The 14,714-nt window shown below is 46.5% G+C and overlaps 1 protein-coding gene across 4 annotated transcripts; it reads left to right on the forward strand.

Moving 5' to 3' along the window:
• The first annotated feature begins 141 nt into the window (after window positions 1-141).
• Window positions 142-10,783, forward strand: TADA3 (transcriptional adaptor 3). Of its 4 annotated transcripts, XM_023749680.1 has the most exons (10): window positions 157-267; window positions 641-654; window positions 1,354-1,586; window positions 2,517-2,767; window positions 2,886-2,991; window positions 3,903-4,044; window positions 4,136-4,239; window positions 5,854-5,963; window positions 8,058-8,243; window positions 10,199-10,783. In XM_023749680.1, the coding sequence occupies exons 3-10, from the start codon at window positions 1,380-1,382 to the stop codon at window positions 10,389-10,391; spliced, it is 1,299 nt and encodes a 432-aa protein (XP_023605448.1). In that variant the 5' UTR covers window positions 157-267; window positions 641-654; window positions 1,354-1,379; the 3' UTR covers window positions 10,392-10,783. The 4 variants fall into 4 exon arrangements, with proteins under 4 accessions (XP_023605447.1, XP_006083929.1, XP_023605448.1 ...); XM_023749679.1 differs by having other exon boundaries at window positions 142-651; window positions 1,352-1,586; XM_006083867.3 differs by having other exon boundaries at window positions 143-654.
• The last annotated feature ends 3,931 nt before the right edge of the window (window positions 10,784-14,714 follow it).

Here is a 14,714-nt window from a genome sequence, read left to right on the forward strand (position 1 = left end):
TCCATGAAGCTCTCGCTTTTGACTCTGACCTGCTTGGCTTCTTTTCCGCTTTCTTTCCCCATAGTTATGCAATGGTGCGGCCCGGCCGCAGGTTGGGCACCATATTTGGACTAAGCGAGGCGGAGGAGACCTTCGTTCCTTCCGGTTCTGCGCCCCCATCCTTTCTCCGGCCCCTCCTACCGCCGGCCCCAGGGGCTCGGCGGGACTAACCGTCAGACTGAAAACCCGGCCGCCGAGCCCCGCCCTCCAGCCCGGCTGATCCCTAGGGTAGACCCGAGGCGCACCCCTCATCCTGGCAGTGGGCTCGCGGGCGGCCAGCAAGTCCTCCCGCTGGCCACCGAGGGCTCGCCCTTCCGTGTCTCCGCCCCCGCGTCAACTGCAGGGCCCGCTCTCAGCCAGTTCCGGGTGGTTGATACACCAACCGGAACTCCCCGCCCCCTGTCGCGACCCGGTGGTCGTAGGTGGCTGGGGTGAGGAGGTGGAGGGGGCGGGGGCCGCGTTAGGGGGTCCCGAGAGGACGGGGACCCTGAAGGCGGGGTATTGGGGCGACCAAGGTGGGGGGCACCAGCCTTTAAGCAGTCCCACTTCTGTGCCAGTCACTGAACTGGGCTCTTGACGAGCATCATCTCTTAATCCTCAGAACATCCCGGGGAGGTAGGTACTGTTGTTATCCCCATTTTACAGATTCAGGCTTCTTAGAAGGAAACAGACCCAGACTTCTTTCGTCCCCATTTTACAGATGGAAAAACCGAGACTCAGGAAGGTTAAATAACATTATCAGTCACATAAATAGAGAATGGTAAAGCCTGGGTTTGGACCCTGGTATGTCTGGCTTACCAGCCACATTCTTAACCATTATCAGGGAGGGGCAATGTGGGGATGGGCGAGACAAGACGAGGCTGGGAGGCGAATGAACACATTGTAAGAATGGGATGCTTGGAACTCAGAGGCTTAGTTAGCAGAACCCAGGAGGAGTAGAACAAAAGGGAAGAGCATCGGGAAGACAGGGCATAGCACATCATGGTGGTGAGGCGCACAGATGCACAACCACCTGCATTCAAATTGCATTTTGGTAAGTTTGGGCATGTAACCCCCCTTACAGAGTCTCAGTTTCCTTATTTGTAAAATGGAGATCACATGGTTCCTGTTCAAGGGTTTGGAATTCAGTGAGAAGCTGGTAAAATGCCCTGTGCTTGGTGCACAGTAGGTGGTCTGTGAGTAGAAACTGTGCCATCAACCTGTCAAAAGGGTACTGAAGCCTGGTTTTCTCCTTGACGCTCGCACACGATGGAGAGAGCCCTTGGGCTTTTCTTGTGCCGTTCCATCTACCATCAATGGCCCTCTCCTCTCCAGCTCCCCAGGGTCCTGTATCCTAGGCCATGAGTGAACTGAAGGACTGCCCCTTGCAGTTCCATGACTTCAAGTCTGTGGACCACCTGAAAGTTTGTCCACGCTACACGGCAGTGCTGGCCCGCTCTGAGGACGATGGCATCGGCATCGAGGAGCTGGACACTCTGCAGCTGGAACTTGAGACCCTGCTTTCCTCTGCCAGTCGGCGCCTGCGAGTGTTGGAGGCTGAAACCCAGGTGATACCCTACAGAGGGGACATCACCAGGGATGGACTGTGACAAGTTATGGGTGGGTCATTCAGTTAGCCCCATCTGCTAAAGCCTGGGGCACAGGAGGTTGGAGGGGGAGGGAGAGACCCAAATTGGGCTTGTGTGATATGCAGGAACGTGGGTAATCCTCATAAATTGCAAAATTTTTAATTCAAGCATTTATTGACACACACACACACACACACACCCCACCATTATGTTGTGGGTACTATGCAAATCATTAGAGAGAGGTAATTAGGACAATTCTGGCTTTCAGGGAGTGTGCCAACTAAAAGGAGGGTGGGTGCAGACAAGTACCAGGTGATGTGTTATGGATAGGGGTACCGCTAGTACCCTTAACCATGGAATGAGGAAACCTGCTTTTGAATCTTGGCCTAAGCACTTGCTAGTGTTGCTGTTTTCAGCTATGTGACTTTGGGAAAGTTACATTCTATTTCTGAGCATCAGTTCTCTATTTGTAAACCGGGCTGAAAAATAGCACCTATCTCAGAGTTTTTGTGAGGATTAAGAGATTTTTATTTTTATTTTTTGGCAAAGGCTCAACCTAATGTTATAAGTGAAGGTTTGCTGGGAGGCTTACTTGTCTTCACCGAAAAGTTACCACCAGCATATTTTCCCAGAGCTAACATGTACTGGGGTTGTTTTTTTTTTGGCCTTTCTGCTAAGTACTACAGAAGTGCATCAGAGTACAGACGAATGAATGGAATGGTAAGTATATGAATAAAATCCTGAGAGAGGTACAGAAAAGTTTGAAGGATGAATAGGAGTTTACTAAATAAAAGGGGGATGGGGAAAGACCTTGGTGTCTCCTCAAGTTCTAGATCCTAGTTCTTTACTGGGAAAAGAGTTGTCCTGTGTCTTCCCTTCTCCCCCTCAGTGTCAGTCTCTGAATTGCAGATCCTCACTGACTGGCAGGATAAGAAAGGTGACCGACGATTCCTGAAGCTGGGTCGAGACCATGAGCTTGGGGCTCCCCCCAAACATGGGAAGCCCAAGAAGCAGAAACTGGAAGGGAAGGCAGGACATGGACCGGGCCCTGGCCCCGGGCGACCCAAATCCAAAAACCTTCAGCCCAAGATCCAGGAATATGAATTCACTGATGACCCAATTGATGTGCCACGGATCCCCAAGAATGATGCCCCCAACAGGTTCTGGGCCAGAGAACATAGCGGGGCATTGGGATTCGGGAAGTGGAGACTGTGGAGAAGCCCTGGGCTGAGGCTTGTGGGACAAGGGTGCCCACTGAGGATCTGTTTCTCCCTGCAGGTTCTGGGCTTCAGTGGAGCCCTACTGTGCTGACATCACTAATGAGGAGGTGCGCACGCTAGAGGAGCTGCTGAAACCCCCAGAAGATGAGGCTGAACATTACAAGGTAGAAACCCTGAGCCTCAACAGACAAGGTAGAAAACAAGAGGGTTCAGAGGTGCCTCAGCATTAAAGCTCCCAAAGCCATATATCATCTTCCTTTCCCTACCCTGCCCAGTCTCCTGTCTGCCCCATTATCCCACTCAGACATCCAGTCTCTCATCTTTCTCCTGCATTGCCTCCCTTCTATCCCACCCAGATGGTTACTATCAAATTCAGTGAGGCTTTCTCTTGTTTGCACGTCTCCATCCCCTCTGTTTTGGTTCAAGACTTCCATGAGCTTTCACCCAAACAGGTTCTTAATACTTCCTGCCTCCAAAGGGGCCTTTTTTCCTATAAAATGTAAAAGTTTATTTTTTGATGATGAAAATAAAACAGATTCCATTAAAGAAAGTGTAGAAAATAGAAGTGTTGGGGGAACTCTCCCATAGGTCCACTGTCATGCTCAGATGCGACACGACCCTGCTCCCAGTCTTCTGGCTCTCATTACCCACAGGATCGAGTCCAAGTGTCTCAGTCCTTGGTGGCACAGCCCCAGCGCCCCTCTCCAGTTTCCTTGGCCATGCTCCCTCTTCATTGCTGCATTCACCGGCCCCACCAAGCACCTTACCCTTACTCCTGACCCCCACAGGATCCTTACTGGGCTCTGGGCCTCTGCACTTGCTCTCCTCCTCTTGGCACACTGATTCACCGTTCAAACCCTGACCTCGTGTTACCTTCACCAAAACTCCTTTGCAGATTCCCCAGCAGAAAGTTGGTCTCTTTTGAGGGCTGCCACAGGACTTTGATCTACCTCTGTTACGTCACTTGTCTGAATTTTTTAAAAATGTATTTGAAAAAGTAATCCATATAGGCAGTAATAAATTCAAGCAATACAAAAGAGAATTCCTTCTCCTGACCCTAAAGTCTCTCCTACAGATCCCGCCCCTGGGAAAGCACTACTCCCAACGCTGGGCACAGGAGGACCTGCTGGAGGAGCAGAAGGACGGGGCCCGGGCAGCAGCTGTGGCTGACAAGAAGAAAGGCCTCATGGGGCCACTGACCGAACTGGACACTAAAGGTAGGCCCCTCACCTCGCTGCCTACCCCAGGCTAGGACTTGAGTTCCCAGAATTTCAGCCCAGTTACCCACCACTTCTCTGCCTGCTTCAGATGTGGATGCCCTGCTGAAAAAGTCTGAGGCCCAGCATGAGCAGCCTGAAGATGGATGCCCATTTGGTGCCCTGACACAGCGCCTCCTGCAGGCCTTGGTGGAGGTGAGCACCCCAACCCAAAACAGCAACCACATTTACTTTCTATTTTAATGTTTTCTTTCATTCTTTTTTTTTTTTTTAATCTCAGAGTGAGAGAGAGAGGGAAGGAGAGGAGAAGAGAGGGAGGGATGGAGAGGGAGAGAGAGAATCAATGTGAGAGAAATATCAACTGGTTGCCTCCCACACACACTCCAACTGGGGACCAAACTTGCAATCTGGGTATGTGCCCTAACCAGGAATCGAACCCACCACCTTCTGGTGTATGGGACGATGCACCAACCAACTGAGCAACACCAGCCAGGGCTTATTTCATTTTTACTGAAGTATATTATACATTTAGAAAAGTACATAGGTCTTAAATGTATAGCTTTGTAACTTTTCACAAATGAGCACTTGTATGATAAAACATTACCAGTATCCTAGAAGCCCTTCCCAGTCTCTAACCTCCCCAAAGGTAGCCACTACTTCACAGTTACTTGAGTGTTGGCTAAGGGCTGAGCCCTGTGCAAGTGACTTTCCACACACCCTCTCGTTGGAGGCAAGCACAGTGGTTAGCCTCATGCTACACACAAGAAGATTGAGGCTCAAAAAAAGGGAACTGTTTGCTTGAGGTCACATAGCTATTACATAGAAGCAGGACTCAAACTCCAGGTTCAGGAACCCTTTTCTTTATGCTCTCTGTCTGACCTTATGCACATCCCTTCACCTCACTGAGCCTTGGTTTCCTCTCTGGCCCAAACACAATAGTGTATTTCTCTCTCATGTAACAGTCTCAGGCACATGCTTCAGGTTGGCTGAGGGGAGGAGGGGGGTCTCTGCCCCACACCGTCAGACAAGGACACCAGCTGTGGTGACTTTGTCATCTTAAACATGCACTCTGCACAAGGTTACTCTGGGTGTGATTGGCAGTCGAAGCCCACAGAAAAAGAGCCAGGAGGGGTGTATGAAGGAAGACTAATGGGCTATGACTGGCTGTAGCTTTTGTCTCTCCTGATCACTTTCCACTGGAAAGAATTTGTCACATGACTACACCTGACTTCAAGGAAGGCTGGGAAGTATTGTGTATGTGGGCAGCAATAAACCCAGCCAGTGTGGCTCAGTGGTTGAGTGTCCACCTATGAACCAGGAGATCACAGTTCGATTCCCAGTCAGAGCACATGCCCATGTTGCAGACTCAGATCCCCAGTGTGGGGCATGCAGGAAGCAGCTGATCAATGATTCTCATCATTGATGTTTTTATTTCTCTTTTTCTCTGAAATCAATAAAAATATAATTTTCTAAAAAGAATGGCTTTTGGACAGCTAGCAGCCTCTGCCACAATATGCTTAGCACAGTGCCTGGTGCATTGCAAACATTTAACAAACCTTAGCTGCTGTCACTGTCATTGAGTGCTATCTTTGCTCTTCTGTGCTCCCCTCTATTGGAATCAGTACAAAAAAAAGGGATTTCTAAAATGATCAAAGCTTTTTAGAGGCTGGAAAGGTTTTCTGGGCTGGATGGGATCAGAAAAATAAAAGGATATTTTTGGTCTGTGAAGACTCTCCGTGTAGTCAGAGGGGAGCAGGAAAACAGAAATACTATAGCTCTTTCTCCTACTTCATTTATGTGGTCTTCTAGGAAAATATTATTTCCCCTATGGAGGACTCCCCTATTCCTGACATGTCTGGGAAAGAATCAGTGGCCGACGGGGCAAGCACCTCTCCTCGAAATCAGAACAAGCCTTTCAGGTAAGTGGCATCTTATCCACACCTCATAGTCTGGCTCCTGTTTCTGTTGACTTTTGTTCATCCTGACACGGGGAATTCTTAATTAATAGAGAGGCCGAGGGCAGTTTGAGAAAGCCCAATAAAAGTTTCAAATATGCATGCTGGCCCAGCATTTCTGCATGCACAGACTTAGTACAGGGTTGTTAATCAGAGCACTGTTCTTACTGCAAACAACCTAAATGTCCAACTGAAGGTTAGTGATTGGCTAAATTGTCATAACTCTATATGATAAAACAACTTGCAACTATTAATCATATAAGAGAAATATAATTAATTGACATGAAAAGATGTAAACAGTACAGTACTAAGTGGGGAAAAGGTCACTTGTAGCACAGTACAGACAGTGTGGTCCTTTTTTATTTAAGATATATTTAAATGTGTGTACATAGGGAAAAACATAAATGATCTATAATAAAAGACTGGAAATAATATATAACAAAATCTGGAATAGCCTGGCCGGTGTTGCTCAGTGGTTGAGTGTTGACCTATGAATTAGGAGGTCACCGGTTCGATTCCTGGTCAAGGCACATGTCTAGGTTGTGGGCTTAATCCCCAGTAGGGGGTATGCAGGAGGCAGCTGATCAGTGATTCTCTCTCATCACTGATGTTTCTATCTCTCCCTCCCTCCCTCTCCCTTCTTCTCTGAAGTCAACAAAAAAATACATTTTTAAAATCTGGAAAAAAAAAATATATATATATATATACATATATATATATGTATATATGGCACAGCAGTCTCCCCCTTGTCTGCAGTTTTGCTTTCCCCAGTTTTCTGTTCCAGATGTGCAGGAGGCAGCTGATCGATGTTTCTCTCTCATCGATGTTTCTAACTCTCTATCTCTCTCCCTTCCTCTCTGTAAAAAAATCAATAAAATATATATTTAAAAAAAAATACATTTTTAAAATCTGGAAAATATATATATATATATATATATATATATATATACACACACACACACACACACACACACACACACACACACATACATATATATATGTATATATGGCACAGCAGTCTCCCCCTTGTCTGCAGTTTTGCTTTCCCCAGTTTTCTGTTCCCTGTGGTCCAAAAATATTAAATGGAAAATTCCAGAAATAAACAATTTGTAAGTGTTAAATTTTTTGCTGTCCTGAGTAGCATGATGAAATCTCAGGCCATCTGCTCCATCCCACCTGGGATGTGAGTCATTCCTTTGTCCAGCATATCCACACTATGTCCTCTTATCTACCCATTAGTCACTTAGTAGCTATCTCAGTTATCATTTGGTTATCAGAGACCACATTCACATAACTTTTATTACAGTAAATTGTTATAATTGTTCTATTTTATTATTAGTTATTGTTAATCTCTTTATTTTAAATATATTTTTGTTGATTTCAGAGAGGAAGGGAGAGAGAGAGAGAGATAGAAACATCAATGATGAGGGAGAATCATTGATTGGCTGCCTCCTGCATGCTCCACACTGGGGATCAAGCCTGCAACCCGGGCATGTGCCCTGACCGGGAATCGAACCGTGACCTCCTGGTTCATAGGTCAATGCTCAACCACTGAACCACACTGGCTGGGCATGTTGTTAATTTCTTACTGTGCCTAATTTATAAACTAAACATTATCATAAGTATGTACATGTAGAAAAACAGTATATATAGGGTTCTCTACTATGCATGGTTTCAGGGAGCCACTGGGGGTCTTAGAACGTATTCCTCGCTGATGAGGAAGGAGTACTGTGTGTGTATAAAATAACATAACAAAATATATGTATATTATATGTAGCATCTTAACAGCAAAATAATGTTAATGTAACAAAATAATAATGTTTCTCTTTGGGTTTTTGACATTATAAAAATTAAAATTCCTTTTTTTTTGGGGGGGTGCAATGGATATATGTTACTTGTGTTTGAAACAAGACAAGATTTGCTTGTCTTTATATTTTTATATCTACATAGATAAAAAGGGGGTGCACAAAGAGAAGGAGGTGTTCACTAACCGTGGATACCTCCAAGGGGTCCCCCTTGTAAACTTGCCCTTGAGCTGAGGGCTGCCTTTCCCTGCAGCGTGCCACATACCAAATCCTTGGAGAGCCGCATCAAGGAGGAGCTGATCGCCCAGGGCCTGCTGGAGTCTGAGGACCGCCCTGCAGAGGACTCGGAGGATGAGGTCCTCGCCGAGCTGCGCAAACGGCAGGCCGAGCTGAAGGCACTCAGTGCCCACAACCGCACCAAGAAGCATGACCTGCTGAGGTGAGTGTGGATGGGATGCATGGGCCAGGGGTTGGCCAACAAGGCCTTGGCCACTGCTTGTCACCTTGTGGGGGCTTTACAACAGGCTTCCAAACCTGGCAGGGCCTCTAAATCACCTGAAGAGCCTTGAAAAAATTTTCAATATCAGGCACCAACCCACAAGTTATGTCTCAAATAGATTCTAATCCTGCAGACTAGGGCTCAGGCTTCTATGATTTATTCATTTACTTATAATTGTGGTGAAAAATATGTAATGTAAAATTGACTCTATACCCATTTGTAAGTGTACAGTTCAGTGGTGTTAACTATATTCACATTGTTGTGTGATTTTTATTTCAGAGAGAGAGAGAGAAAGAGAGAGAAACATCAAAGATGGGAGAGAATCATTGATAGGCTACCTCCTGCACACCGCCTACTAGAGATCAAGCCCTCAACCTGGGCATGTGCCTCCTCGTTCGATGCTCAACCACTGAGCCACAATGGCCAGGCGTGATTTGTTTTTTTAATCTTTTTATGCTTACTTTCTTTCTCCAATGTTTTTTTATGAAAAATTTCATACACACAGAAAATCTGGAAGAGTAGTACAATGAACACCAGTATACTCCCCACCTAGATTTATCAACTGTTAACATTTTGTTTGACATCTGTGATTACTATTGGCCCTTCACCTGAAATTACCCAGTTATTTAGGACCAGTTCTTTAAGGAATTGGTCACAATGTTATTCGTTGTATATTAACTCTCATCTTTTGCCCTGAATTGGTCACAACAAGGGTATAGGTGACATCTGGAAGGAGATGATGGTAGTGCTGCCCTTTTATTGGGGAGATAGAGGAAGCAGCTCAACTAAGTCTCCTTGCTTGTCACAGGCAGGTGCTAACTCTTCCTCACAAAGCCCCAACAGTGAGGGGCATACTCATTCCTTTGGCCAACTCTGCCTCTCTCAGATGTGCTGGAGCCAGCAAGAGAGGCAGAGCAAAGGACTCGGAGTCTCCAAGTGGATGCTTGGTAAAGATGTGCACCATTAAAAGGAGTGGTAGCTGCTGACAAGCTGCTAGGGTGTTTAAGGATAGGGGTTTATGTACAACCTCCTCTGACTATAGCACAGGGGCAGGTGGTATTTTCTCTGTTTACCAAATGAGGAAATAAAGGCCTAATGAAACGAGTGCCCTGCTGAAGGTCACACAGCCCATAAACAGTCAGATGTGACTTGAGCCCAAGGCTGAATCCAAAGCCTCTTTCTAGTTCCCTCTCTAGGGCAAGAAAAGAAAAATACAGATGAAAGAGATACAAGGGAGGGAGGGTGTGGGGAGAGAAAAGCAGAGATGTGCAGATACAGAAGGAATGGGCAGTGAAAGAACTAATTTGGGGCTATCAGAAAGCCAGAGTGCAGGCCTCAGCCCTGCCTTGGACCAGCTGCAGGACCTTAAGGCATCTCCTCCCTGAGCAGCAGCTCCCCTTCTGGAAAATTACCAGGTTGGAGTAGATCAGATCTCTAAGTAACATCCCCCTTAGGCTGCCTGGGTCCTTAGGTTGCTCTGGAATTTGGATGCTGGAGTAAAGCAGGTATTCTGCTGGCAACAGAACACCTTTAAAAGATTGTTTGAAGCCTGCCTGCCTTAATTCAGATCTCTTACTCACTAGCTGTAGGATGTTGGGACATTTATTAACCTTCTTGAGCCTCAGTTTCGTCACTGGTAAGATAGGAATAATTAATGGTTCCTACCTCACATTGTTGTTATGAGGATTAACTGAGCTAATAGTTTTGAAGAGCTTAAGCTAGTATCTATCTAGCACATGGCACCATGTAAGTATGGTTCAGGAACTCTGCTTTTTTGGTCTGAATAGTCCATAGGAGTGCCAGCCTGGGATGGTGGGTGGACTCAGTCTGGAAGAGGGAGAGGCCCCACTCTGGATGTGGGCTTCCCATGACACCTGGCTGGCTGGTCTCCACAGACTAGCAAAGGAGGAGGTGAGCCGGCAGGAGCTGAGGCAGCGAGTCCGGATGGCAGACAATGAGGTCATGGATGCCTTCCGCAAGATCATGGCTGCCCGGCAAAAGAAGCGGACCCCCACCAAGAAGGAGAAGGACCAGGCCTGGAAGACTCTGAAGGAGCGAGAGAGCATCCTAAAGCTACTAGATGGGTAGCCCTCACCCCCACCTCAGGCTGACTTCCCCTGGCTGGAGGAGGAAGGGGAGGGAGGCCCACTTCCTTCTTTGGGTGGCTGGAAGCCTCAGCCTGTGGCTGACTTGTCAAATGTCATATGGCAACAGTCTCTAGAGGACTGTGGCCTTTCCCTGAAGTCCTTTGGCCTAGCTCTGTACAGCCAGGACACAGGAGTCCCTGCTGAGCTGGCCTGGAGCCAAGTCTCTGCTTGGTCCCAGATGAGGGAGACATTTCTGGGCCTTCCTCTCCCTCCTCTTTACCATCCCCCAGCCCCCCACCCCCTACCTGTCTCTCCCTCAAGGACTTCTCCTTTGTGGTTTTGTAAAGTGCAAATTTAAGAATAAAGTGACTGCTGTGGTTTTTTTAAAAAGCATCCAGAATATGTGAATGTCTGTTATTGTGGGGTGGCAAAGGTTTAAGAGAGCATGCTTGGTGGGTCTTGCTCATGGGCCACTAGCCCATGAATGCATTCAGGAAGTACATTCTGAGGATACTTGTGGCTGCAACACGCCCAGCTCAAAGTGGATTAACAACAAGGAAATATGTTAGCTAGGGGCTTGATGGTCCTGAGGCAGAGTGGGTTCCAGGGTTGGCCAATCCAGCAGTTCAACAAGGTTCCAGTATCTCCACACTGTCCTCTCTGCTGTCAGCTTTCACCTAAAGTATGTTCCCCTCCAGCTGTTTAGTGGCAGCCAGTAGCAATGGACAGAGGCCAAATGCTTCCTCATTTACAGTCAGCACAATAGAGGGCAGGAAGGAGCTGGCTTCCAGGGCCTACCAAAAGAGCAAGAAGCCTTTCCAGACCATCCTATGTCTTGTCCAAATTAAGCTTCACATAACCCATTCCTGAACCAACCATTGTGGCAAGGGGTGATTAATGAGTTTAAACTAGTGAGTATCTGCTTTCCCTCTAAGCCCAAGACAATGGGAAGAGAGGGTGGAATCCATCAAAGATCTGAGTAGGAAAGGGAAATGGATGTTGGATAGGCCACCACAGCCTAGGCAGGAGGCTAAGCCTGGGGAATACAGATGAATAAATAGGCTCTTATCCCTGCCTCAAATTGTGAATATGCAGTTTACTATGGGAAGGTTAAGATCCACATGGGAGAGAAAGAGAGAAGATTCCCTGAAGAAATGAACTGAGCTATAAAGATAAAAATGGGAAGCCCTGACTGGTGTGGCTCAGTTGGGTGTCGTCCTATGCACAGAATGGTTGCTGATTTGATTTCCAGTCAGGGCACATGCCCAGGTTTTAGGCTCAGTCCCCGAAGGGGGCGTGCAGAAGGCATTCTTATATACTCAGCAGCTATGTACTGAAGCCGTTCCATGTGGCTCTTGCTGGACTGTCAAATTAGGGTGGACACATGACCCCAGCTTAGTCAATCATAGCACCCGATCCCTTTAGCCACAATGATTGGCCCAAAGAATGGGCATGGGACCCCAGCTGGGCCAATCAAAGGCCTCCCATAAGATTGCTCTATGGATGATGAGAGAAGAGGGTTTCTCTTCTTGTATTAAAAGCCATAGAATGTTAAGGTTGAACCACCTGGTCACTCACTTTCCTGTCACATGAAAGAACCTGCCTGAGAATAAAGCTAACTCAGAGGAGCAGAGCCAGGAGATGGAGGAGACAGGGTCTACATGATGTAGCTAGAGCCCTGGGTTCTCCATTGGATCCTCCAATTACATCAGCCCACAGATGCTTCCTTTAACTCAAGCTAGTTAGCTTTGGAGTTTTGTCATTTGTCGACTAAAAAAGACCTGACTAATAAAAGTGAGTTTGGGCAAAAAGGATGGAGTACAGTCCTAAGAGAGAAGACAGCAAGAGGCCCTGACTCCCACTAACTGCAAGGCCTACCAGCAGCTGCTGCAGTTTTTCAGTGACTCATTGTCCCCATGTTTATAGCCTTCTCAGAGAGAAAATGTTAGCTCTGTACCACACACTATTTTAAACTCATTAAACTACTGAATCTTCTCAACTACCCCATTTGGTAGGTACTAACAACATCCATTCTCAGATGAGGGAACTGAGTTTTAGGAGGTTACGTATCTTGCTTAGTTAAACAATTGGTAAGTGGTTGAGCCAAGATTCAAACTCAGTCCATCTGACTTGCAGACTTTATTACACAACTTGTTGGGGCCTCACTTCCCTACAAGGCTGTAGAGAATGTGAATGGTACTCCTAGGCTTGGGCAGTGACAATATGTGTAACCATGGCATCCCTGCTTGCAGACCCTCTGTTCTTAATTAACATCTCATTTCCATGCTCATTAGGCCAGATCATAAGAATGGTAGGCATCATTGGTAGAATTACAGGAACACTGACAGTTTTACAGAGGCGGTAGGATGGAACCTGAGGCCCCCAGATTAGGTAGAATTGTTAGAAGGGGAAAGTAGATATTATATAGTCATACACTGCATAATGATGTTTCAGCCAATAACATACTACATATATGACAGTTGTCCCATAAAAAGAACCCCCAAGAAAATTCACAGTGAAGGGTTTACCACAAGCTTTTGCAGACCTCAACAAGCTCCTTAAAAAGTTTGAAAACATGGACCCCAACACCAAAAGGTTTTCATTAACAGAGAGGAATGTTCATGGTGCCTTATCTGTTTACACGCAAATCTATGATTTAACACAAAAAAAGGGTGGGGGCGGGGGGGGGGGCGGGGAGGAAGGAAGAGAAAGAAAGGCCCTGGCCGGGTAAGTCAGTTGGTTAGAGCATTGTCCTGGTACACCAAGGTTGTGGGTTTGATCTCTGGTCAGGGTATTAACAAGAATCAACCAATGAATGCATAAATAAGTGGGACAACAAATGAATGTTTCTCTCTTCCTTCCTTTCTAAAATCAATAAATAAAAATTTAAAAAAATAAAAATCAGTAAGCCACCCTGAACATATTTCTTTATTTTTTTTAGAATTATGAGCCCTAGCTGGTTTGGCTCAGTGGATAGAGCACCGGCCTACTGACTGAGGGGTTCCAGGTTTGATTCTGGCCAAGGGCACATGCCTGGGGTTGCACATGCTCGATCCCCAGTAGGGGGCATGCAGGAGGCAGCCAATCAATGATTCTCAATAAAAATTTAAAAAAATAAAAATCAGTAAGCCACCCTGAACATATTTCTTTATTTTTTTTAGAATTATGAGCCCTAGCTGGTTTGGCTCAGTGGATAGAGCATCGCCCTGTGGACTGAGGGGTCCCGGGTTCGATTCCGGTCAAGGGCATGTACCTTGGTTGTGGGCACATCCCCAGTAGAGGGTGTGCAGGAGGCAGCTGATCAATGTTTCTCTCTCATCGATGTTTCTAACTCTCTATCCCTTCCTCTTTGAAATCAATAAAAATATTTTTTAAAGAATTATGAATTTATTAAGTCATCTGGAAAGCCAGATGGGCTGAGACCCAAAATGGCGCCAGCCACCCTGAACATATTTCTGAAAGGAGTGACACTTCTTCAAGAGCCTTCAGGAGGTATTCTGGAAGAAGACATTGTGATCATAGGAGATGACAACTCCATGCATATTATGGCCCCTGAAGACCTTCCAGTGGGACAAGATATTGATGATCCCGACTCTGTGTAGGCCTAGGCTAATGTGTCTCTTAGTGTCCTAGTTTGTTGTTGTTGTTAATCCTCACCTGAGGATATTTTTTCCATTGAATTTTTAGAGACAGTAGAAGGGGGCGAGGGAGAGAGGAGAGAGGGAGAGAGAGAGAGAGAGAGAGAGAGAGAGAGAGAGAGAGAAAAGAAGGAGGAGGAGGGGGGGAGGGGGAGAGGGAGGGGGAGGGGGAGGGGAGGGAAACATCAATGTGAGAGAGACATCTCAATTGGTCTCCTCCCACATACACCCCAACCAGGGCCTGGGATCCATACCCTTGACCAGAAACAAACCCTGCCAAGAAGGGAGAGATGGCTAGGACTTGGAATTTTGTGGAAACCTGGTCAGAGAGTAAATTCCTTATTTGGGGCTTAGGACTCAATGGAGAGAACCAAGCACAAATGAACCATGACTCATTTCTTTGTATATTAGCTCATCATTTCATCTCTTCACTCTCCTAGTTCATTTAGTCACTCCACATACTCACCTTCATTTTCACATTCATACTCTTGTTTCCTCACTCAGTGACCCTGTTGCTATGGCTGAGAGCTATGTAGGTGACTAAGGCTCCAGATACGGGAAGACATCTGGGCAGACAAAAACACAAGGCAATAATAGAAGAATGTACAAAGTCTGCAGGGTCATCAAAGGCATCAGGGAGGATGTGAAAAGGAAGGTGCTGGGGCAGCAGACATTCCAGACAAAAG

The sequence above is a fragment of the Myotis lucifugus genome, unplaced genomic scaffold (assembly GCF_000147115.1).
Source record: "Myotis lucifugus unplaced genomic scaffold, Myoluc2.0 scaffold_8, whole genome shotgun sequence".
Taxonomy (NCBI): domain Eukaryota; kingdom Metazoa; phylum Chordata; class Mammalia; order Chiroptera; family Vespertilionidae; genus Myotis; species Myotis lucifugus.